The following is a 25,937-nucleotide window of genomic DNA, read 5'->3' on the forward strand; positions in this document are numbered from 1 at the left end:
AGCTGTCACGGAGCTGGTCGTCCTTATCTGAATTTTTGCTTTGCTCACAGGCTCAACTCATAATGGACAACGTTAAAGGTTTTCTCATGGAGTAAGATCTTTTTATGTTAGGGCAGGAACTTTTGCAATCAGAAGTCAATGTGAATCTCCAGTACTCAATCTGTATCTGTATGATTACAAGTTTGAAAGTAAAATTCATTCATACATTTAAAAATTATTTGATGTGAAACTGAATTTAAAAAAAAATTTAATTATTGAAATAATTTGCTTTGAAAATGTTTTTTATTTTTGCATTGAAAATTTAGTTTGACTAATTTCCCGTTTAGTTCTAGGATTCGATTTTATTTTAAGAATTTTTCTGGCCACACATTTTGGTGCTTTAGGCAGAGTAATCGAACAAAGCTCTAGGCTGTGCACATGTTGAAGCTTCCTATGCAGCTGGAGAAGCGGAGCCAGAAGGAGCTCGGTGGATCTGAACAGCAGCAAAACTCGGGTCTGAATGAAATCTATGACATGCATTTAAGTGTCAGGTAAATAAATAGGCCAGCTGTAACAGCTGTGCTCAATTATTTGAACAATGTTCTATTACTTGTTACTTTTTCAAGGACCCCGATGTGTCGAACAAAAAAATCTGAAATTTAGAAATGAAATTGGATCCTACAAACGAAACTGGATTTTCAGTGCAGAAGTTTACAGTAAATTAGTTCAGATTCAAATCATTAAATGCAGTTTTTACTCAGTTTGACATTATTAGATACTAGTTTTTTGTGAAATTCACTTAACCAATACTTTTAATTTAAAATGTGCAAATACACATTCATTTTTATTTTATATTTTTCCGGAATGCGACCCCCAAAATACTTTGGATAGAGCATTTCTGAATTGCATGTTCTCCACTGACAACATACAGCAAGCTTTCTTCAGCTATTTTTTGTTTGTTTGTTTGTTTATTTATTCAGATTAAATCCCTATATCTGCTGTAAAATACCAACAATTTCTTTTAGCTAGAGAGGCCAACGCTCCTGCAGATAAGGGGCATTGGGGGAACAAATTGCAATAAATGATTGATCAGTTGGATATGATTCTCTTGATTGATTTACATCCCCATAATGTGTATAAAACCTAGTTTGATTATCTACCATTTTAGAATTGTTCCTTAAACGTAGTGATCTCCTGAATTGTGAGAATGTCTGCATTTATGTTTTATCATATTATGTTCATTATTTTCACTGATCATTAGTGACTTGGATGGAGTAGTTTACAAATCCTTTCTGAATTTCTACATTGGTATAATTAGAAAAAAGCATTTACTATATCTGATGTTTAGAGTCCAGTGACAGCAAATATTTTTGCTTTTGTATCAGTCTTTTCGTAAAACTGCAGTTTAGTTTCTGAGTTGGAAAATTGCTTTACGCATTGTAAATATTTATTTTTGCATATCCTCCACCCACAAGATGCGCAGTTTGTTCATGAGAAGATAATATGAATATTGATGACACATACAAAGGAAGATTTGCAAACACTGCTGAATTGCAAACACAAATCACTTTAAAGATCGGCCCTAACGTATAAATATGTTTGCACGTGTGCACAATGATCTATTATTTCTGTCATTAAGGAACTGTGGAAATGTAGGTCTTATGGCTGAAAGGTCAAATTTTGGTTTGTTCTGTTTATTAAACTGATAGATCGGTCTTTCATAAAATAACTGTAAACACTTCATGCGATTTGCATAACCCAATCCATTTTTTCTTCCCAGGTTTGCCAGGTCAGCGCCCAGCAGCCGGTGCAAACTGAGCTCCTGATGCGTTACCACCAACTGCAATCTCGGTTAGCAACACTAAAGATCGAAAATGAAGAAGTAAGAATTTATTAGCTTTGTCTGCCTGGTCCTCATTTTCCCTAGAGCTATCACGTCACTGAAGGGCAAATCACCAAGCAAAATATCCGCATTACCATCTGCTTTCATTGCAATTACTCCCCAATCCCCACAGGTCTTCAAGAGCCAAACCCTGTATGTCCCTAAGACTGGCTGTTTTGTCGTCAAGCCAAGGCTTTTCTCTCATAAATAGCAGACAGATGTAAGCAGTGGTGGTAATGACTCTGTAGCCCTGTCATCCTGTGCTGTATTAACAGAGAAGATTGAACAGCTGTGCCATTACCCATTACCTACATAATGACATTTATTAATCAAAGAGCCTCATAGTCATGTCAAAAACATTGTGGTTTATATTAGACGTGCAGCCAATTCTCAAATTATCCCATGATTATATTCTGATCTGTCTATTCAGATAACTCCGGGATGATCTATTATTTTAATGCAGTCAGCAGAAGCTCAAACCCGTACTGATAAAATCACAATTTCTTTATCTTCATCCCTTTCAACACCCTGCCTGCATCCAGGTGAGGAAGACTCTGGATGCTACCATGCAAACCCTGCAGGACATGCTGACGGTGGAGGACTTTGATGTGTCGGATGCCTTTCAACACAGCCGCTCCACTGAGTCCGTCAAGTCCGTGGCCTCTGAGTCATACATGAGCAAGCTCAATATAGCCAAGAGGAGGGCAAACCAGCAAGAGACTGAAACCTTCTACTTTACGGTTAGTCTGTGTTTACCTGTTTGCAGACCAAGATTCCTAATAAGTGATGTTTTTTTAGGTTTACTCTAAATTGACTTTTTTCCTGTTATTGATGCTGACCATTTGATTGTTTGAGCTCTATTTGATTAATTCCTCTGTTTCTTCTCCTAGAAATTCAAAGAGTACCTGAATGGTAGTAACCTTATCATCAAACTGCAGGCGAAGCATGACTTACTGAAGCAGACGCTGGGAGAAGGTAAAACCAGTTTAGTTTTTTACGGATTATTTTTTAAAATGGCTTAAAGGCTTCAGTTGCATTTGTTTTAATTACATTTTTAGATGTGCCAATACGAGTATTTAAGTTAAAATATTATTATGGTGAGATAATGCTAGTGATCTTAGTTTAATTGAGGTAAAAACTGCGTTTGTGTCTGTAGCTCCACAATGTTTTTTTCTTTAACTCTGCATAAAAGAGTAGAGAGAAGTGATCACATGTACCTTGAGCTGCTCGTTTTTTCTTGGTGCTTATCTCTGCTGGGTAGAGTGTTATCCATTTAGTGCCTATGCTTACTGGTGACCGGGCAGGTTTCCATTTACATCCTGTAAGGGAAAGGGATTACCTTTGTTCCACCTCTTGCCCCAAGGGACCTTCCTGTCACCTCGATCATGATGAACAGCATTATTCCCAATCAATCAGCTGGATTAAACCAGGGTCCGTTCCTGCAGCTGCTCCTCCATCAGGACTTTGTATAATATAAAAATGTCCAGCTGAGACCTGGAATTGCTTTAAAGAACTCCACATGTTTTAGAAGATTTCAAACTAGAGGCACATTCCTAACAACCTAAAATTGCACTTTTGATTGTTATCAAGCTGGTAAAATAGTCTGAGGCAAACATTTTATTCTGTGGTCACAGCGGAGCAGCTGAGGCTCACAGGAGCATATGGTGCCCAAAAGGTACCACCCATGTTTAATTATTTAGTCAATAAATTACGGTAGAGTTGTGCTCATTAGCTGGCCACCTCACACTCCAAACACTGTGTCTGTGTGTGGGTGGTGTCAGGATGACACAGGGAACGGGATGAAGCTGGTTAGTGCCACATGGCATTTTCATCGGATTGTGTGTGTTAATAAAAACATAATATCAAGGTCTGCCCTTGTGTGGATCAGGTGGACTCTTTTTCCAGGTGCATCATCAAAATAAGTGGTCTTCCTAACTGTCAATCATTCTTCAATCTTATTTTGCAAAGTAAGCTTGTATGAGCAATGCAAACAGCAACTTTTATACAGAGCGTGCACAAGGAAAACTGGGCTCTCGCATGCAATTAATAGGCATTCCCTTTCTGGAGCAGACACAGGGTTGAACAAGTGCATTTATTTTTTAAAGTGGAAAGGGCTGGTCTTTTCAAAAAGTATGAAAATCCCCCACTATACCTTTAACGGTGATGACATCCCTTTTCTTTATAGAGATGAATTATTAGACATTGCTACAAAGACATCTGTGTTAGAAGAACTTAATATTAAATGTGAAGTGTCACGTTTTTCACAGCTGTGTAAAAGCAGTCTGTGTTGCTGAAACGCCACAACAAAAGGTTCAGTGAACCGGTAGAGACATCATTCACTGTCACCACAGATGCAGCCCCTCCCCACACGACCCTCACGCTGCAGTAACGGCACACCCCTGTTTTTCTGCTCTGAGAGAAGGTCTTAGGCCTTTCATGGGGCCTCCTGTGTCCCCTGCTCTCTGATGACCACTTACTGGTTTCCCTTGAATGGTGTTACCACATCTTTTTTTACCTTGTCCTTAGCAGCAATGTTGTCTCTTATTTAACTCTTTAGTGGGACAGGATACTGAAAGACCCTTGCATAATGTAACGTAAAGATATACCGTAAGAATATTACAAGTCCTTCCTGTTCTTTTTCCTCAGGGGAAAGAGCCGAGTGTGGAACAACAAGGTAAGATATTGCTTATGATTCCAGCTGTACTGTCTGGATATAAAACTGTTAAAATCCATCCTCCCATCAATCTATTTTTCCAAGCTCTTCTCCTGATTTTTCTTCACGATTTGTAGATTTTGTATTGCATATTGAAGCCTCACCGTTGAGATATCGCAAAATCATAAAGTGAGACAGAAAACAACTACAGATTGTAGAAACTTGACTCTAGAAAGCATAGAAATTTATTTAATAGATTTTTATAAAATGTATTATTTTGCTTTTCTGATTTAAGCCCTTTCATAAAAGACTTTCCTTTCCTATAAACTAGCCATCTATCAGGCCAACAGTATTTCTCTCCTTCATCCGTCTATTCACCTATTTTTCCTACTTCTCTCTTCCTTTTCTATGTAGATTCAGTAAGTTTTAAATTCTATATTTTAAGCCTGACTAATGAAGAAGTATCTTAAAATAATCTGAAAAGGACAGAGAATTCCAGATTTTAGACAAAAATGTAAAGAATTTTGATAAGGATATGCATAGGAAGCTTGTTCTTCTAAGGGACGTTATATAAAAACATCAAAAAACATATAAAAGCTGATGTTTTTTTTTTTGGTTTTAAGTTTAGATTCTTAAGAAAAAAAGATTGAGCAATGTGCAGAAACAATGATCAATTATCAAAATCCCAATATTCTACCTTCATTTATTTATTTATTTAGTTAAAGCTTAAATCCTGTTTTTTTTTTTAGATCGACATTGTTATTCATCCAGCATATTTTAAATGTATAGGTTTGGATTAGCAAATAGGTCTTTATGTTTGTTTCTGTGTTCTATACCATTTTCATATTGTGGCATTTTTTTCCCCCCTTTGTCAATCATTCCCAGGCCACCCACTCTTCCCCCTAAACCACAGAAAATCCGGAAACCTAGGCCACGCTCCCAGTATAACCATAAGCTGTTTAATGGCAATATGGAGACCTTCATCGAGGTACCCCCTGGTGGTGCTGGTGTATGGCATTTCTTGAGGACATGGAGGGATTCATCCTTCACTGTTGTTCTTTTCCGCTCCTCCCTTTTCCAGACGCATATTGGTGTTAATAAAACGCTTTAGTTTAACCTCTAATTCTACTTCCTTCCATAGTCCTGCTGGCGTAGACAGAGTAACTGTCAACTGTCCCTTTATTTCCCTGCAGAATAATTGAACATATCCGGTTTCCTTTCTAAACCCAGTGACTCTTTGATGAAAGATACAGTAGAGAAAATGCTCTCTGCTCTATCTCTGTCTGCACCCAGTACTGTCTGCACCTTGTAGCTTCCTATCATGAGTCCCTGTGTTTAACTGCCCTTAAGCCGCAGAGGGGTCAGTAATGATGTGATCTTCTTTTTCTAACCCTCTGCTTTCTCTGTCCCTTCTTCCTCTGATGCCCTCTGCTTTCCTGCTTTCTGTCCCAGAGGAAGAAGGAACGCCCGTACCCGTATTCAGGTAGCACTGTTGTTGGAGAATGTTATGACTGACAGACTAATTGACATACTGATTGTCTTCTGCTGCCCTGCAATTGAAACTGTGTTAGTATGTTGTGCAACTTCAGTTTCTGTCACTTTCTACATTTATCTAACTGAGCATGTTACAGTTCAAGATTGGTATTATGTGATAGATGTTACAGTGCTTGACAAAGTCTTCATATCCCCTGGATACTGTAAAGATCTCTTAAATGTTTATACTGCAGATACAAACCTTATAGTTTTTATTCTGTTTTGTGTTGTGGTTAAACAACACAAGGGGTCCAAAAGTAAGGAAAAAAGGTTCAATTCAATATTAATTCAATATAGTTTGTCTATATAGCTCCCATTTACAGCACATTTGATCTCAGGGCAATTTACAGAGACATTTCAATTAGATCGTACAGTCAGATTGGTTACAAGTTTTCTATCCAAGGAAAATCACCTGATTGTATTGACTTGATAGCAATCCCTCACACCAAGCATGCTTGTAGTGGCAGTGGAGAGGAAAACTCCCTTTTAACAGGAAAAAACTTCCAGCAGAACTATGCTCAGTGTGAGCAGCCATCTGCTAAAACCACTGAAAAACAGGCCAAGCTCCAACATCTATAAACAAAGGCATTTATGGCAGCAGCACAGCTGATATTTCTTTCCATTATGTTGTCTCAGCCAAACAGCAACAGACCAGATGAAGCTACTATGAGAAAAAACAGAAAGCATCATATTAGAGATTGACTTAACAAAAATTGCAGAATGAGAGAATAGAGATAGAATGATGAAAAGTGATCCCATGTCCTCCAGCAGTCTAAGCCTATCAGCATAACTATAGTGATAGCTCTGGATAACCTGTGCCACTCTAACTACAGGCTTAATCAAAAAGGAAAGTTTTAAGCTTAGCCTTAAAAGTTCATAGGTTGTCTAACTCAAGTCAAAGGTTTTTTTTTTCTCTTTCTATCAAACTAAAACATAAACATGGGTTTGCATTTGCACCCATATCTCCTTTCACTGACACCCCTAAACAAATTCCAGTGGAAGCAATTATCTTTAGAAGTCACCTAATTAGTAAAGGCCTCGGTTTTTTTGTATAGGACAGTATTGAATAAACAGCTTCTCGACAACCAGGGAACTTACAGTAGTAGATGTATTAGGGATAAAGCTGTTAAGAGTAGGCTAGGGTTAGGTTATACCCTAATGTCATAAGCTGCAAGATATTGCCATTCACCTAAAATGACAAGCCAAGGAAGGAGAGCTTTAACAAGAAAATCACATGGGTGAAGGACTTTAAACAGCACCCATTATGCCTCAATCTGCTTCTCAGTTATGCTCTACCTTGCGTTGGTCAAGGGGGCACTGTACAGGCAACATGAACCATAATTAGGATTTGCATTGCTTATTTATGAAGAAATAATTGCTGTTTGTACAATGTTTCAGGATTCAGGTCAACCGATTCCCCTTGTCGTTGAAAGCTGTATCAGATACATCAATCTGTACGGTGAGTGTCACTTTGAGATTTTCTCACTGTTACTTTATATTTAAAAGGCAGCAATATAAGTCAAAGATTCATTGTCCTTTTTTAAACGTTAAAATGTCAATGAGTTGCTTATAAAGAAAACCGACTCAACTTGCACATCACCTACTGTAAATCTTTTGGTTTCATGACTATAACTTGATAAAGTAAATAGAAAAACAACCTTGTTTCAGTTTGGTTCAGTCTGTCCCGTAACATCTTTAGACGCCCCCAGCCCCCCAGCCCTACTCCACCCCCATCTACCTTCAAATCTATCTTTGGCTCGTTGCTTTGGCTTACAGGACTTTGCTCTGAATCTGGACCTAATGAAACTGCAAAAAACTGATTAGGAGCCTCTAACTTAAACCACATGTTCCTGGCTCTCTGAGGGGGCCCTCGTCTGGCAAAATACGCATCTCCCTCTTAATGACTAGATTATATTTCCTGCACTGTGTTATATGTTTTCAAAGCTCTGTCATGAAGCTGATGATGCGGTATAAAGAAACAACTAGAGTAGCCCCAAATCAGGCAAATCTGCTTTGGATTTCTCCTAGGGTTGCAGCAGCAGGGGATATTCCGTGTGCCAGGATCACAGGTGGAAGTCAACGACATCAAAAACTCATTTGAGAGAGGTGAGTCCATGTCTGTGTTCTCAATTGTTATGTCCAGAGCATTTAAAGAGGATAAATCAGTTTAGCCACAACATTGGCTCAGCAGATGTTTTTGTTTAGGTGAGGATCCCCTGATTGATGACCAGAATGATCACGATATAAACTCAGTGGCAGGAGTCTTGAAGCTGTATTTTAGGGGGCTGGAAAACCCCCTCTTCCCAAAGGAGCGTTTCCTGGATTTCATCTCCACCATCAGTGAGTCCACAGAAAAATGTAGAGAAGAAGCTGTTTTTAGAAGATCATAAAAAGAAAATAGAGTCCTGAAGTTTTCTTAGAAAGATAGCCTTTCTATGCAGCACATGGAACCGATGATAAATATGAGAGAACTAGATGGATGGGAACAGTTTATCAACAAATAGCTTACAACACAGTCTACAAGTGTTTGTATTTACATTAAGGTATTTTCCAGCTTTAGAGAAAATAAAATATGGAAAAAATATAAATATTTTCCATCCTAGTTTTAAGTTTCTTCCATCTGTCCATCTCCATCCATCCACACTTAGAATCTGATAAATATTTTAAAAATATGCATATTTCATGTCCAAACCTTCACCATTTACCTAAATAAGAACTGAGAGTTAAAAAAAACAAACTAACTCAAACAGTTATCAAATCTTATTTGTTTGTTCTTAGGCCACGTCAAAATGAACTTAGTTTGTCTTGAATTATGTTTACTATCTTTTCCTTTCTGCTTTGTCAGAGCTGGAGTCTGAAGCAGAGAGAGCGCATCACATCCAGCAGATCGTTGTGACTCTTCCTCGGACTGTCATTATCGTCATGAGATACCTCTTTGCGTTTCTCAATCAGTAAGTTTCAGCCCTTCAAAGCTGAAGCTACTTTTTTTGTAACAAACAGGATACAAAGAGGAGTTTATGCTTTGCATAATCCATACAGAGGATATGACACTGAATCTTGCACCATACTTTGCATGCAAATGTAATTTTCTTCCATGTTGGGTAAACACCATGTAGATTGTAGATTAACGGATGAGGCTGAAATTACAATATATGCAATACTATGTTATTCTAAGAAACTTATTTGGGAGTTTGGAAACTCATATCCCTTTGCAGCAGTATAATATTCCACTAATAATGGATATTATTTATGCTGCCTTTACTTGCTGCATGCAGAAAAAAGATACTGAGTTTATATTCTGTTAGCTAAAGCTATTCCAACTGTGCTGTTTCTGCACAGCCTTAGTCTGTAAAGGATATCCAAAGACTGATGATGATTTTCCACTGCAGCACTGAAAAAAATTTGTTATTACTCTGTATTGTATGCTGGATAAGTGGATTTTGATATTTTGGATGATTTCAATTCATTTTAAGCAAGCATCAAGAGCTGTGAAATGAAGCATGTAAAAATCAGTACCTTTAAAAAAGTCCAGATTCCTTTTTTACTTTGCAACTCTGTTCCTTTCTGCTCTGATCTTTCCTTTCTCGCCACATTAACCTCACTTTAGCCACCTCTTTATCATATTCAGTGGAATTTCCTACAGTTTTTATAGTCTCTCAAATCCTGTTTGCTATAACTTACATATAGATTGCTGCTCTCTTCAACAACAAATATCCTAGCTTAGATGTGTGCAGACACTAACCTCTGTTTTCCTGCTCCTCAGTCTTTCCCAGTACAGCGATGAAAACATGATGGATCCATACAATCTAGCCATCTGCTTCGGTCCAACTCTGATGCCCATCCCAGACGGCCAGGATCCTGTGACTTGTCAGGCCCATGTCAACGAGGTCATTAAGACCATCATCGTAAATCACGAAGTCATCTTCCCAAATCAACGTGAGCTGGATGGACCAGTCTATGAGAAGTGTATGACTGGTGGGGAAGAGTACTGGTGAGTAGAGGCTTTATCATGAAGAGAAATGCAGCAAATTTCAGCTTTATGTAAAGGTTGATTGCTTTGTTCCATATTAGGGGCCTTTTTTTTATGTATTAATTATTAATTAGCAAATTTCCCGTAACATTTCCTTCTGTAGTGACAGTCCCCACAGTGAACCCGGAACCATTGATGAAGCTGATAATGGAACTGAGCCACACACTAGTGATGAAGGTAAGTACTCGGTTAAGATCCTATTCTGTCTACCTGTAATATGTTTTATCATCAGTTTATTTGATAAGCTCTTATAATGTTTGAAACAAGTAATAAAGCCTCCTCAGTCAGTAGAGGCAAAAAAACCGCCTTCTTCCTGTCTCAGTCCCTAAATCCTACAGAAAACTTGTGGAGTAATAAGAATAGAAGAAAGCATTAAAGGTCAACAGTCAGCTGTCCACTCCAACTTTTAAATACTAAGAAGACTGGCTGCTGTTCATTTTTGAAAAAGGGTTTGTTCTGGTGATTGATGCCAAGGGTGTGGCTGTTGTTGTTCTTACGAGAAAAAAACAAACGTATTTTGTTCTGTACAGAATAAATGTTTTTGTTTTGTTTTCTTTCCATTGCGCTGAAAAACACTGTAATAAAAGATGATTTCTAAACATCTTTACCAGGAATGCCATTGAGTCCGGAGGGCACTCTGCTGCATGGATTTTAGACAAGATAGCATCCTTACAGCCTTTTTAGGGCAGAATGTCTTAGAGTATACTGGTCTCTTGTATTAAAAGCTTTTTGTTTTTTGTTTTTTCACTGTTGAGTACATGAAGTATGGGCTGCAGCAGCTTCTGAAGCCAAACAGGCTTATTTGATGTTTGAAGCTGAAGGCAACTTGAGTAAACAGTGCTGGCATGCAGTGTAGCCCCTTTGATCCATCTTGCTGTGTGTATGTGAGCGCGTGCGCCCCCCCCTACTCACTTGCTCTTTGTTCGGTGTTATTCAGCAATTCTCCTGGGACATTTTCCTTTGTATAGTGTTTCCCCGTTTGTCCTCTGAGCTTTGAATATATAACCAGGCCACGCACAGGAGCCAGAGTTATACACAGAATGATATCAGCTGCACTGTCAGTAAAGCTGACCTCTTTAAATTTCAGCTTTGTTGGTTTTAGAGTGCTGACCTAATCTATTTTTCTGTCTTATTCTTACTTGGAAAAGGAAGAAAAGCCTCTTTGGCTGCACTTCATAAGTGTTTTTTTTTTCTCTCTCTGATAGTAACTCAGTTGTCATGAATTCAAAACAGGCAGACGATAATTGAGTGTATCCCCTGCAGTGCTAAGGTTAGACTCTTATCATCTAAATTGCATGTGAGCTGTGGCTTTATTCCATAATGCCTAAAAATGCAGCTCAAACATCTAGACTTTAACATGCAGGGCGTTTTCCTCACAAATTGTGTTTTTCCTGCTCACTGATGACGCCTGTAGAAGAGTTAGCTCTGACTGACCCCTGCTGGCCTGTTGAAAAACATGCAAGTCTGTGAAACTCTAATGCTGTGAAAGATTTTCAAAACTTTAATCATTTTCTTTTTAAATATATATATATATATATATATATATATATATATATATATATATATATAAAAACTGTTTTCTCACCCCTCGTGGGGTGGTATGTGTCATCCTCAAGCTCGGGTCCTCTACCAGAGGCCTGGGAGTTTGAGGGTTCTGCGCAGTATCTTAGCTGTTCCTAGGACTGCGCTCTTCTGGACAGAGACCTCTGATGTTTTACCTGGAATCTGCTGTAGCCACTCTCCCAGTTTGGGGGTCACAGCCCCTAGTGCTCCAATTACCACTGGCACCACTGCTGCTCTTACTTTCCACATCTTTTCTAGCTCCTCCTTCAGTCCTTGGTATTTCTCAAGCTTCTCGTGTTCTTTCTTCTTGATGTTGCTGTCGCTTGGGATTGCCACATCTATCACTACTGCCTTCTTCTGCTGTTTGTCGATCAACACGATGTCTGGTTGGTTAGCCATCACCTGTTTGTCAGTCTGGATCTTGAAGTCCCATAGGATCTTAGCTCGGTCATTCTCAACTACCTTAGGAGGTGTCTTCCATTTTGACCTTGGGACTTTCAGCCCATACTCATGGCAGATGTTCCTGTACACTATGACAGCTACCTGGTTGTGGCGTTCCATGTATGCACTTCCTGCCTGCATTTTACACCCCGCTGTTATGTGCTGTATTGTTTCTGGGGCATCTTTGCACAGTCTGCATCGGGGGTCCTGCCTGGTGTGGTAGACCCTGGCCTCTATTGTCTCTATAGTATCTTGTACTGAGTGCCTGTTCTTGTGCTGCCATGATTAGTGCCTCTGTGCTGTCCTTCAGTCCAGCCTTTTCCAGCCACTGGTAGGATTTTTTGATGTCAGCCACTTCTTTCGGTTTTCTCCTGCCTGAGGTATTCACCAAGCCATTTGTCTTTGGGGGCCATCTTCCTGATGTACTCCTGGATCTTAGTTGTTTCATCCTGGACAGTGGTCTTGACACTCACTAGCCCTCGGCCTCCCTCGCTACGCTTGGTGTACAGTCTCAGAGTGCTGGATTTGGGGTGGAACCCTCCATGCATTGTGAGGAGCTTTCTCGTCTTGATGTCAGTAGCCTCTATCTCCTCCTTTGGCCAGTTTATTATACCAGCGGGGTATCTGATGACTGGTAGGGCATATGTGTTGATGGCTTGGATCTTGTTTTTCCCATTCAGCTGACTTTTCAGGACCTGCCTTACTCTTTGTAGGTATTTAGCTGTCTTTCTTGCCATCTCCTCGTGGTTTCCGTTAGCCTGTGGCACCCCAAGGTATTTGTAGCTGTCCTGAACATCTGTTATGTGGCCTTCTGGTAGTTCAACCCCCTCGGTTCTGATCATCTTCCCTCTCTTTGAGACCATGCGACCGCACTTGTCCAGTCCGAATGACATCCCAATGTCGTCGCTGTAGATCCTGGTAGTGTGGATCAGTGAGTCGATGTCTCGCTCACTCCTGGCATACAGCTTGATGTCATCCATGTAGAGGAGGTGACTGATGATTGTTCCGCTTCGGAATTGGTATCCGTAGCCAGTCTTTGTGATGATCTGGCTGAGGGGGTTAAGGCCTATGCAGAACAGCAGCGGGGATAGTGCATCGCCTTGGTATATGCCGCACTTGATGGTGACTTGTGCTATTGGCTTTGCATTGGCTTCCAGACTTGTTTTCCACAGCTTCATTGAGTTCTTGATGAAGGCTATTAGAGTCCTGTTGATCTTGTACATTTCCAGGCATTCCAGTATCCATGTATGTGGCATTGAGTCATAGGCTTTCTTATAGTCAATCCAGGCAGTGCACAGATTTGTCTGCCTGGTCTTACAGTCTCGGGTGACTGCTCTATCCACTAGTAGCTGGTGCTTGGCTCCTCTGGTGTTGCTTCCTATTCCCTTCTGGGCAGGGTGCATGTATTGAGCCATGTGCCTATTCATCTTAGCCGCTATGATGCCTGACAGGAGCTTCCATGTTGTACATAGGCAAGTTATTGGCCGGTAGTTGGATGGGGTTGTTCCCTTCTGCGGATCCTTCATGATCAGGATTGTCCGTCCTTGGGTTAGCCATTCTGGGTGGGTCCCATCCATCAGCAGTTGGTTCATTTGTGCTGCAAGGCGTGCATGAAGTGCGGTTAGTTTTTTCAGCCAGTAGGTGTGGATCATGTCAGGGCCTGGTGCTGTCCAGCTCTTCATACCTGCCGCTCTTTCTTGGACATCTGCCGTTGTAATGGTTACTGGTTCTTGTTCTGGGAGATTGCTGTGATCTGTTCTTAGATCTTCCAGCCACTGAGCATTGGTGTTGTGGGATGCCTCCTTCTCCCATATGTTTCTCCAGTACTGTTCAGTCTCAGCCCTGGGTGGATCTGATCTTGAATTACCCTGCCACTGTGAGTACACTTTGGATGGGTTGGTGGAGAACACCTGGTTTATTCTCCCTTGTATCTCTTTAGGCGGGTGGCCAGGGCGGCGAGTCTTTGTTTGGCAGTTTCCAGAGCCTCAGGAATCGACAGCTTGTTGTACTTAGGTAACCTCTTCCCTACACCTTTCTGCAGGTCTGAGAGCTGACTAACCTCTCTTCGTGTTGCCTTGATCTTGGCTTCCAGCCTTCTTCTCCATGGGGGCTCTGCTTTGTGGCCTGTGGTGTTTATCTTATAGCCAAGCATCTCTAGGATCACTGTAGCTGTGGCGTAGGTCAGCTCATTGGTTTCAGTGATGTCCTTAGTAGGGATAGTATGTACTGCTGCATTTACATCTTCTAGAAGGCTTTCAGAGGGTACTCTGTCACTTAGCCTTGGCAGTCTTGGTCGTCGTACTAGGGGATCCAGTTTCTGCTGTCGCAGGTCAGCTGCCCTTACGTTTAGTGGGCCTGTTGTAGTTGGGGCTGGGGACCCAATCTCTGTGTGTTGGGATGATGATATTTCCCTACTGACCTGTTGTCCTGACTCCCCCTTGCCGCAGCATGTCAGTTGTACCTCGTCAATTTCTAGCTGTGAAAGCAGCTGCCGTTTGCGGATGTTGGAACACTGTGTTAGTAGTTGTTTCTTTGTCAATGATGACAATGGTTGTTGGAGCTGCCATAATTCCCATAGTCTCTGCATGTAACCTCTCTCATTGGGCATGCTTGTGTAGTAGCATTTCATCAGTACCAAGTTTTCTGCTCTAGTCCATCTATGTCTTGTTCCAGTAGCCAATTTGTCATCAAGTATATATATATATATATATATATATATATATATATATATATATATATATATATTATTTTGTTTTGTTTTTTTTTTTTTGTCGAAAAATATCAAACCTGCATCAAACTGCAACAACAGTTTTATACTGGTTCTCATTTACATTCGTACTTGTCAAATTTCACTTTTCATGGAGTGAGTTGTGGATAACAGAACAATTTTTATATGTTTTATGATTATGATGAATATATGTATTTATAAATTAAGTCAAAGTTTTGATATACCTTGCTAGTTTTCTTTTCCTTGCATTTAATTTCTCAAACTTTAAAGTCTATTTAACCTCACAGTGTCTTAAGTATTGAGATATTCTATCACCAAGATTATTTTGGCATCACTTTTTATCTCCAGTGTTTCTTTGCACTTGTCTTAACTTGCAATGAAACATCCTCAAATTCAGCAATTGCATAAAAACATAATCAGTTTCCGGATTAGATTGTTCTTCGATTTTTTTATTGCATATTAGAAAAACCAAAAGAGAGTTTTAAACATTTTAATTCTTTTTGCGTTTCTTCCTGTCTATACTTAAAAGTAATCTTTGCTCAGATTTTGCCTGTTGAGAAGAAAAAAAATCATTATGTCTCTAATAAAGTGTGGCTTTAGTTTCTGAAATATATTTTCATGAAATTTGCCTGTGTGTGTTTTTTTCAGAGGTCGAGCAAATTGAGGCAATCGCCAAGTTCGACTACACAGGACGCAGTCCCAGAGAGCTGTCCTTCAAGAAGGGAGCATCTCTGCTTCTGTATCACAGGGCCTCTGAGGACTGGTGGGAGGGTCGGCACAACGGGGTGGATGGCCTCATCCCCCATCAGTATATCGTTGTGCAAGATCTGTATGTAACATTAGTTTTAAGTAGTTATGTTGCATGAAAATGGATTCTATCCCTGCATAGCTGTAAACATACAACCACTGAATATAGCTTACTCTGCTGTTTCAGGGACGACGCATTCTCTGACAACCTCAGCCAGAAAGCAGACAGTGAAGCCAGCAGTGGACCATTATTGGAAGAAAAGGGTTCTTCCAAAAATGACATGCCATCACCGTGCGAGCAGTCACCAGATTATAACTTTGGAGGAGTCATGGGGAGGTGGGAAAAAAAGAGAAAATATAAAAAAGTTTCTAATGTTCTAAGTTCATCTACAGTTTTTCTGATTTTTTTGTTTGGGTTCTCCTCTCCAGAGTCAGGCTACGATCCGACGGAGCAGCAGTCCCTCGTCGTCGAAACGGTGGTGCAGAGACCCACAGCCCTACCGGAGTGCCTGACACTCCACCACGGGCTGCAGCCTGTCCAAGCAGTCCTCACAAAATCTCAATCAGCAAAGCTCGCATGGAGAGTCCAGAAAAAAGGCGGCTTGGTACTTTTGGTAGCGCAGGCAGTATTAACTATCCGGACAGGAAGTTATATCCTGAGGGCCACCCACTTAGACCAGTGCCAGGAGCCACTCGGCATAGCAGCCTGGGGGACCACAAAACACTGGAGACGGAGGCTCTGGCTGAGGTAAGTTTTACACTAAAAAGCAGGAACTTTAAAGTATTTTATTGGTATCTGTACATATTTTTTGATAAATCAGAATCTAATCTTCAGTTATCTAACTCTTATATCCCTAAAATAGGCCCCAATCTACTAAACTGTCTTCAAAAGTCAAATAATTGGTAGATTCTGGCTGTGTGTACTTTAACCTTAATATAAATCCAGTTGTTCTGTAAAGACCTCTGTCACATTAGTGAACACACAGCATCAGAAAGACCAACTGCAAATCTTTCAATACAAGAGCGACAACATATATAAATAGACAAGGAGAGCATCAAATGAGAAGCAACCCATGATCCCTCTGGAGGAGCTGCAGACATCCAAAGGTGAAGACAGGAGAATCTGTTGACTGAGTAACTTTTTGTCATAGACACCCCAGATCTTGACTTTATGTGGCTTTAAAAATGTCTGTTGAAGATATCCAGCAGGGCAATGACCCTGAAGCTTGTTACTCCACAAGAACTAAGAAATGAGTTCCTGTTCACGTGGTGAACTAACAGGGAAAAAGGTCTGGTTTTATCTCTGAGTGTTTACACTTAACAAGAACATCAGCAACCAAAGTCATAGAAACTCCCGTTAACTGCTAGGGTCTCACCTACAAAAGAAACAGATCAACAACATAAAGGCAGAGGAGGGATTTTTCAGATTGATGAAGCAGGAGGAGGAGAGCACAATGCTTTATATTATTCAGGAGATATATCATATGTATATTCATATTTTCCATCCGGCCAGACATTCCTCATACATACACTTACTGTACAGATTTCTGACAGATTTTTTCTAGTTAACAACTCCCATCCAAATCCTGACCGATCGCAAAAGAATATTTGCCTAGACAATGTTTTGATAACAAGCAGTGAGATTGCCGTAGGTGAAGCTGCAAGAACAGATGTGAGACCTAATCAGTAGGGGCCCTAAGCCTGAGCTGCAATGAAATGGTTTAATCAAACCTTAGTCATACACTGGTCTAGTTAATGTCCCAATCCAAATGAATTAAAGATTGGATGAAAAGTTAATTTTTTTTTCACAGCAAGGACTAGACAGTTATTAATGAACAAAATTTTTCAGGTTGTTCAGTAAAATCCAAGAATGCGCCATAGCAACCGAATGCTTTGGCTGTGGCCACAAAACCAGTGACGTCACGCCAGTTATTCAGCTCTCTTCTGAGAGGAGCTACAAAGAGTGTGTTTTAGTTCTGATCAACACATTTTTGCTGTTATGTGCAATGACATGGAGATGTGTAGCAATATTTTGCTCTAAAGAGCATAGAGTGCTCTTTGAGTGGCCTTAAGAAAGCCTAAAAATGATCCTCCTCTGGCGAGTCGTCAAGGTCAAATTTATGGAACAGCAGTTGCAGGACCTGCTCTTTAACTGAATTCAGTTCTTGATTCATTGAAATACGCTCACTAGATGAAGATTCATAATAATAAGATCCATAAGATTTTTGGCATATTGCCATGTGGGTTAGCCAATCTCCTGCAGTGATGTCACACTTCTGGCTGTGGTCTATTAATAAGAAAGAAATGGAACTGGCATAAGATCATTCTTATTTTAAAATATCTTCTCATCTGAACATCTCCATATTCTTGTATCGACTGTGATAAACGACAGGAAAGCACTTCAACATTTCATCCTGTCTTTAAAAATCCATAGAGACACTTGAAACTGTACAATCTTAATCGTTAATGTGTATCATTTTAAATGGCAGAAGATTAAATAAAATACACACTTTGTTCTTTGAATTTTAAAGTGCTTCAGAAGAGTTTTGAATATCCAGTTTTATTTCTCTGGTTGTCAGGACATAGAGAAGACCATGAGTACTGCACTCCATGAGCTGCGAGAGTTGGAACGACAAAACACGGTGAAGCAGGCCCCCGATGTGGTCCTGGACACCTTAGAGCCAATGAAGAACCCAACCAGCTCAGAGCCTGGCAGTCCACTTCACACCATCATGATCCGTGACCCTGATGCAGCCATGCGGCGCAGCAGCAGCTCCACGTCTGAGATGATGACCACCTTCAAACCTGCCCTCTCTGCCCGGCTGGCCGGGGCTCAGTTGCGCCCCCCGAGCATGAGACCAGCACGTCCCGCTACGACACAGCATCGTTCCAGCAGCTCCAGCTCCTCAGGAGTCGGCAGCCCTGCCGTGACTCCCACTGAAAAACTGTTTCCCAGTAACAGCTCAGCTTCAGGGTCTAATGTGAATCTTTCAGGTGATGGCGGGGATAAGACTGGTAGCATGTAGCAGAGGTTGAATCTGTTCTGAAAGGGAGAAAAGCGTATTAAAACAAGAAAAAAAATCCTTTAAAGTAGAAAGAAATATTAACCTTACTGTACAGGAATCTGCAGGTTACTATGGTGGCAAAGCAACAGATGATGCTGTTGGCGTCTGATGGCGTACAGCTCCTTGAAACTTGACCTACTGTGTATAAGACTCTTTAACTTCAGCTATACCTCAACTTCAACAGAAATCTCTAGCCATGTTCTTGTTTCAGAGACTCATTGAGTGCCAGTGAAGCAATACCTATGTGAAAAAAAAAAAAAAAAAAAAGAATTGATCCCCATTCATTGAATTCAGTACAGTTGACATTTTCCATCTCTCCTGTCTGAAAACACTTCACATGGATGAGCATTGGAACACATCATCTGATTACCAAGCTGGGTGCTGGCCTCATGGCTCTACATACCGGTGGTTTATATGTACTAAAGTATCAACAAAAAGGACGTTGATTTTAGTAATTTGATTGAAAACGTAAAACTCATTGATTCCTCACAATACAACCGGATATATTTCAAGTGCTTGTTCCTCTGTTTCTAATGTCATTATGGCTTACAGCTCACCAAAACAAAAACAAAACATCAGTTTCTCAGAAAATTGAAGTATAAATAGAGAAAATAATAATGGTGAAAAAATAACCTACCCTAAAGTTTGAGAATATATCAGTCTTGGGCCCCTCATCTTTTTTGACAATGCTCAATATATTCCCAGTGGCGTTTGGCTTAGAATAATTTACTGATAAAGCACGGTGTCCAGTCCTCCTCTAATTTCTATTAAATAAACATCTCAATGAGGCCTCTTGGCAGAGGGAAGCTTTAAAGCTGAAGTCTGTAAGTTTTTAAAAATCACTTTTTTGTCATATTGGCTAAAACTGTCCCTATGCCCAGACAGCAGTACATGTGATATGTAACCTGTGAAAAAAACTGCTTCAATTGGTACCGCCTACTGCCTGTATTTCAATCTGGAAAGAATAATTCAGGACGAGTCAAAACAACCAATCACAGCCAGAGGAGCGTCTGATGGAGTGTCAATCACAGCTGCAGAGAGGGTGGGGGAGTGGCGTGAAACCTGTTTTTCTTAAAATTTTCAGTCGAAGTCTGCTCTCTTCTCAATGTTACAGACTGCAGCTTTAAGGTTTAAACATTTTCTGGTAGACAGGTTTGCTGAATTTGTATCTAAGAAAACCTTGGTGTACACTTCACAGTCTTGAGCAATCATGTTCTTTTTTCCCCAGCAGATTTTCCTTTCTTAACTCTCTGATGATATGACTTTAGTTTCTGTAGCAATGATATTTTGTTGCTTGGCGTCTTTTGGAGCGGGTTAGGAGTGTCACAAAACTGTCAATTCATTGTTCTTCCCCACTCTGTAGGACTTCATATCTTATATTAGTATTTAATATCTCATTTTATTCATCTTATTTAATAATAAAATGTTCTGAGAAGCTGAAATTTTAGTTTTTTTAAGCTGTAAGCCATAATTTTCTCAATAATTTAAAACAAACAGTTTAAATATACAACAATATACATAATACTATTTATTGCGTCTCTTTTTAAAAAAGTTTTTTCAAACTGAATAACTAATCATTTTAGCTGTCAGTGATGCTCTGAATTATTCAGATGCATATCTACAAACCTACCTAGCATCACAGCATTATCTGGTTTTACTATAAGAACAAGGTGACACCATAATGACATCTATTTCTCCATGCATGGATAGTAGAATAAAGGGGAAATTTTGTATGGTGCTTGTTAACTATTGTTGAAATTTCTATATATTATTCATTATGACAAAAAAAAAAACGATGCACTAAATTCTGAATAAGAAAGCCTTGTAATAGTGTTGGATTTTAAAATTGGCATGAGACGGGCAACAATGCAGCAGATGAAGCATCTTGCCATGAAGAGACTTTATTTATTAGTGCATCAGTACTACAGCAAAAATATTTTACCACCGTTGTGCATGGTCAGACGATGCGCTGACGGCAAACGCCCCTGTCCATGGTTTGTTCTCTTGTACTGTACATGAAATCCAAAAAATTATCAAACCACCTAAAGAAGGAATCCTGTAAGAAACTTGTACATAAAATAGAGCTGGCCATTTGTAAGTGTTTAGTTGTGTACAGGTTAAAACAATATGGCAGAGTTTGGATAATCTGCACTTGGATCTTAAAAATATATTTGGTTATTGGGGTCGTTGTTTTTTGTTGTTTTTTTTTTTTCAATTAAATACAAGAAAAACTATTTGACAGTAAAATACAGTTTGGATCTTCTATCATATACACTGTAATTAAGCTGTGGAAATAACATTAAGGAGCAAAGGCTAAATAAATGATTATTTTTGTTTATATTGCTTAAAATAATTTCGACATAATTTCCATCTAGGGTTTTTGATTTTGAAATCTTCCTTTAAATCTTTTTGATAACAGCGCGTTTAAGGTTGTTTTTAAAACTGTTTTTGCTCTTCTGTATGGAGGTCTGAACTTGCCAACACTAAATCAGTAAATATATAATTGAATGATTACATAAATGTACAAATGATTAGTGCAAAATGGAAAGAGAACAGGAATGTCCTAAAATACATGTATTCTGTTTAATTAGATTTTTTTTTTCTAGGTTGTGCGCCATAAACCTTAGAGTTCACACAGACGATAGTCTATTTCTGCTCTATCATTCCAATTGCCCCATGCAGCAATCCAGACTGATGTGTGTAAGGTCTATTCTTAGGCCAGGACAGCACCGAACATGAAATTGATTTGCTCTGTCATCAACCAAAAAAAAAAAACTTTGGCTGACAGCCAATGGGGGATGGCTTTCTGTGGTGCTGTAGCACCAAGTAACTAGTGGGAATTACTGAATTTACCAGAGGGGTTTCTATTTGTGATGGATGGGAATGAACAATGGTTGCAGAGTCTGTGTGAACTCTGGGTTACCCATACCGGGTACATGGTCAGCACTGACACTGCTCTAGTCAAGCTAACTTAACTATTAAGTTAACCTATTGAGCAGGTAATCAATCAAATGCACAGATCTATATAAAAAGCCATGATTGGAAGTTTAAAATACTTTTATTAAGCACTTCAGAACAAGAAACATAAAATAAGCAAAAACTAAAAAGAAATCATAGATAGATAGATAGATAGATAGATAGATAGATAGATAGATAGATAGATAGATAGATAGATAGATAGATAACAAAAATCAGTTGAAACAAAATCATGGCTTTTCAGGCCTCCATAATCCTAGCAATTGTGATAAGTTTGTATTTTTTATTTTAACAGACTATCCTTACTTTGAGCCTTGTGACTATTCTTGATTAATACAGTAATACTTAGAATGTATTTTTTTTTTTTTTTGCAGGATTTAGACCACAGTAGACTATTTCAGCGTTTATATCTGCTGCACTTGTTGTCTTCTGACACACTTAGTTCAGACACCTTGTAACCTGCAACCCAAAGAGCCTGCTCCGTTCTGCATGTTTTGCGCTGTAATGAAGCCCTCATGATATCAGACTCAGTGGCTGTGGTTTGAGGGCCTGCGATGGTGAAATGCACTGATTGAAATTTGTTGACATTTTTTTATTGAATGACAAATTGAGCTAAACGTGCCACAATTCAATAAATAAGTCATTAAAATATAATCATGTTATGTTAAAGGTTAAATTGGCGTTTATTCATACAGTTATAGGAAATAAATAAAGTGTAAATCATTCAGAGGATGTATTAGGGTTATATCATTATTTCATATGCATATCCTTTTTGCAGAATGTTCTTGACGTATTTCACTACTAATGTTACCAATTTGTCAGTTGGCTGAGATTAGTCTAATGAAATTGCTGTGAAGGTTTTTCAATTTTAGTTTTTATCTCTAGAGCCCAGCTAACTATTAATTATATCAGGAAGTACTGTAGTTCAGGGAAAAATAATTAATACCGAAATTATTTTTCTTGATACAACAGATCAGTTTCATGATTTGCACATTTAATTAGCAGATTTTTTTGTGTTGATTAACTGTTCATTCAAAAGTGTTGACACATTTACATTTAACTGGTTGAATTGTGGCACTCTTGGCTTTCCATAATGTTTGTCTGGCACTATGCTTGCATAACCAGATCCTAAATCGGGTGCTGATTTCACAACTCGACCACGGATGCACCATTCAGACTGAAAATATTTGCTGGATTTTCTCTTTACTTTTTTACTCTCATTACTGGATGTATAAGTGCTTCTGTGAGGTGATTGTTAAGAAGGGCGCTGCTCTTAAGGCAAAATCCATACAGCCTTTTAAAGACATACACTGCATTTGCGCCCTCCTCTGATTCTTGCTGGTATCACGTCACCATCTAGTAAAGTAATCATCTTTCTAGGGCGTGATAGATATGATCTGAATCTATCAGGATGCTTAAAATGATCCAAGATGCTCTTATTGTCTTCATTTAATAGAATGGTTTTGGATCTTTTTACATCTATTAGAGAGAATGAGTTTCATAAAGTACAAGTAATTAAGCATATTTAACAGTTCTTTATTTATGTGTAAGTAGAACAAAGCATTTGAGTGCCTTTTGTGCACAATATCAGTTTTTTTATTCAGTTTTGTGTTCCTTTTTTACTTTTATACTGTAATACGTTGACCTTTTTTTGCCAGATTCAAAGTGATGTTTACTTGTCCTACTTTTTATTGCTATTCAGCCATCAAGCTACATTCAGTCATGGAGTATTTATAATATAATGCTCATTTAGACCTGTTTAAATCTAGGGGGGAAAAATAACTGCTGTAAACATGAACAACTACTTAGATTTAATAGATTCATCTCCCAATGTTTATTTTTTTTTCTAATAATTTCTCTGTGGCTTGTGCTGTGGTTGAGCATTTAGCTCCTGTCATTTTAAAGACAAGTTGTGGTGTTGTTGGCAACAGCTGAACTGATTCAGACTTCTGTTGTGTGTTAGCTACAGGGCACCTGGTGCACCCTCATTCTCTCTTTACATGTGATGTGATGTTCCTGTGGTTCAAAAAGACGGCATCAGTCAAACAGCAGAGTGAAGCCCTTTCTAGGAGCAGTGTGTGAATCACTGCTCCAGTTTTACCTTCTCCTGTACCTGTTTGTCTGGTGATGATGTTTGTTGATGAGTGTCTGGTTGGCTGAAACCTGTGATGTTGTGTACTTGATCCCACTGACCGGATGTTTAAAAACTCCTGTGTTGAAATAAAACCATGACGCTCTGTGATCTCTGCTTCCTGACTGAGGGTATTTTTGTGGATCAACACTGAATACACTGAATATATAGCAATAAGTTATGTTTTTAAGTTATGATATGATTAATTTGTCACTATCTGGCTGAGCTAACCATGTTCATATTGTCACATTTTTTTACCATTTTCACAAGTGTATTTAATAATTTACTGAGCCATGTTTCTGCTTGTGCTGCTCCACTGTGGTATATTAAATCCTAAGTGCGATCTTCTGTCAAGAGACGTCACACTTATTCTTCTGCAGATCAGCGCTACTGAAATGCAGATTTCATATTGATAGAAGCTCAGGAAGCTATAGAAAAAGGGAAGAGGAATGGCCGGACCAACAGTTTGATGAATGCTGAAGAAATGACTTGGGTGAGTAGTTGCCAAAGATTATAGTGTAAAAACTGTTCATTTCTCTGCAAAGGTTCTAGTTACAGATTGCAGCCTCAATGTGGAAGAATCACGACTAGTCTGGTTAGGAGACTTGTTGCCTTTACCTTTACTAACATAACATTTCTGAATCCCCAGAAAAATTCATAATTTAATAATAAGCTATAGGGATCATGAATTATTACCCTTTAAACAAAGCAAACCTGGATATTGATGGGTGAATAACAGGAAGACCAAGAAGAAAGAATGGTTGAATCCAGCAACTTAACAATTTTAGAACAAGTTTAAGCATATTTTCCTTGGAGTAAAAAGGAAGGATTTTGAGCAATAGATTTAGACTAATAGATTAACTTAAAATAGAAAACTGAAAACTGCGGGTATAATTTTAGTAATTTGCTGGGTAGAGCTACAGGGTTAAGATTAAAAATAGCTTTAAAATCTTCTTTATATTATCCATGAATCAAATGTTAAAATGTGTAAAATAGGGTCAAAGGTTTTATTAATGTCTATAGGTTATTTTACAGCTTCAATGTAGATAATTTCATTGGATTAATCCATATTAGCTGCAGTGAATCGAGTTTATATGCAGACTAATGACCTAACACAAATGTACAAAATGATATTCTGTTCCAGATAACTTTAAACTACCAGGCATTGAAAGGTAAGACATGCTTGAAGTTTAAATGGAATGATTTTAATCCAGACTTTAGAGCTAAGAAGAACTTTTTTTCTCCGAATTGTGACTTTAATCTCGGAATTCTGTCTTTTTTCTTTGAATTCTGACTTTTTTCTCAGAATTCTGACTTTTTTCTCAGAATTTTGATTTTAATCTCGGAATTCTGTCTTTTTTTCCTCAGAATTCTGTCTTTAATCTTAGAATTTTGACTTTAATCTCAGAATTCTGACTTTTTTCTCATAATTCTGACTTTAATCTTAGAATTTTGGATCTCAATGTAGATGGGCACCATGAAGGAAGAGATGTGGGAGCACTCAGCTTCACTGATAAAGATGTGAGTTGTTTGGGAGGGCCGGTAACACATTGGTGGAAAAAGATGGAATTAGGTGACTTTTTACATGCCAGAGGGGTCCCGGTGATGCTATTTCATTAATGGAAGAACAGAAGGGGATTAAAACAAGAGAGCTGTTAGCTTTCAGAAAACAGTCAGAATTCTGAGATTAAAGTCAGAATTCTGAGAAAACAGTCAGAATGGTGAGAAAAAAGTCAGAATTGTGAGAAAAAAAGTCAGAATTCTGAGAAAAAAGGAAGAATTCTGAGAAAAAGGCAGAATTCTGAGATTAAAGTCAGAATTGTGAGAAAAAAAGTCAGAATTGTGAGAAAAAAGGCAGAATTGTGAGAAAAAAGGCAGAATTCTGAGATTAAAGTCAGAATTCTGAGAAAACAGTCAGAATTGTGAGAACACAATCAAAGTCAGAATTGTGATATTATTCTGAAATAAAATTGAATAATCAGTTAACTTTTTTTATTTTTATAGTGGCCCTAATCCTCTTCCGTATACATTTAGTGGCACTGTACCATAAATGATCGGGACCAGATTTAAAGGCCCTATGACCCAGCGTGACGTCAGAGGATAGCCTCCCTCCAGAAGTGAAGAAAATGTGATCTGTACATTGGAAACGAATGCAATTTCTAATTTGAAAAAAACTAAAACCTGAGAAAACAGCGAAGTTACTTTCGAA

General features: G+C 38.8%; 1 protein-coding gene across 2 annotated transcripts in view; it reads left to right on the plus strand.

Annotated features, from left to right (window-relative positions):
- The window catches only part of srgap3 (SLIT-ROBO Rho GTPase activating protein 3), an 89,428-nt gene extending 70,555 nt beyond the window's left edge, over window positions 1-18,873 (plus strand). The window contains exons 8-22 of one of the 2 annotated variants that reach the window (XM_038279970.1): window positions 1,760-1,861; window positions 2,404-2,601; window positions 2,752-2,836; window positions 4,508-4,535; window positions 5,400-5,502; window positions 7,446-7,506; window positions 8,076-8,153; window positions 8,253-8,387; window positions 8,893-8,998; window positions 9,811-10,038; window positions 10,181-10,254; window positions 15,458-15,638; window positions 15,744-15,893; window positions 15,986-16,304; window positions 18,136-18,873. In XM_038279970.1, the coding sequence (XP_038135898.1) occupies window positions 1,760-1,861; window positions 2,404-2,601; window positions 2,752-2,836; window positions 4,508-4,535; window positions 5,400-5,502; window positions 7,446-7,506; window positions 8,076-8,153; window positions 8,253-8,387; window positions 8,893-8,998; window positions 9,811-10,038; window positions 10,181-10,254; window positions 15,458-15,638; window positions 15,744-15,893; window positions 15,986-16,304; window positions 18,136-18,582 (2,295 nt within the window). In that variant the 3' untranslated portion in view covers window positions 18,583-18,873. Of the gene's footprint in view, window positions 1-1,759; window positions 1,862-2,403; window positions 2,602-2,751; window positions 2,837-4,507; window positions 4,536-5,399; window positions 5,503-5,966; window positions 5,998-7,445; window positions 7,507-8,075; window positions 8,154-8,252; window positions 8,388-8,892; window positions 8,999-9,810; window positions 10,039-10,180; window positions 10,255-15,457; window positions 15,639-15,743; window positions 15,894-15,985; window positions 16,305-18,135 lie in introns of both variants that reach the window. The other variant, XM_038279971.1, reaches the window with a different exon arrangement.
- Window positions 18,874-25,937: the final 7,064 nt, after the last annotated feature.

The sequence above is a fragment of the Cyprinodon tularosa genome, unplaced genomic scaffold (assembly GCF_016077235.1).
Source record: "Cyprinodon tularosa strain WSP-4 unplaced genomic scaffold, ASM1607723v1 ctg154, whole genome shotgun sequence".
NCBI lineage: Eukaryota > Metazoa > Chordata > Actinopteri > Cyprinodontiformes > Cyprinodontidae > Cyprinodon > Cyprinodon tularosa.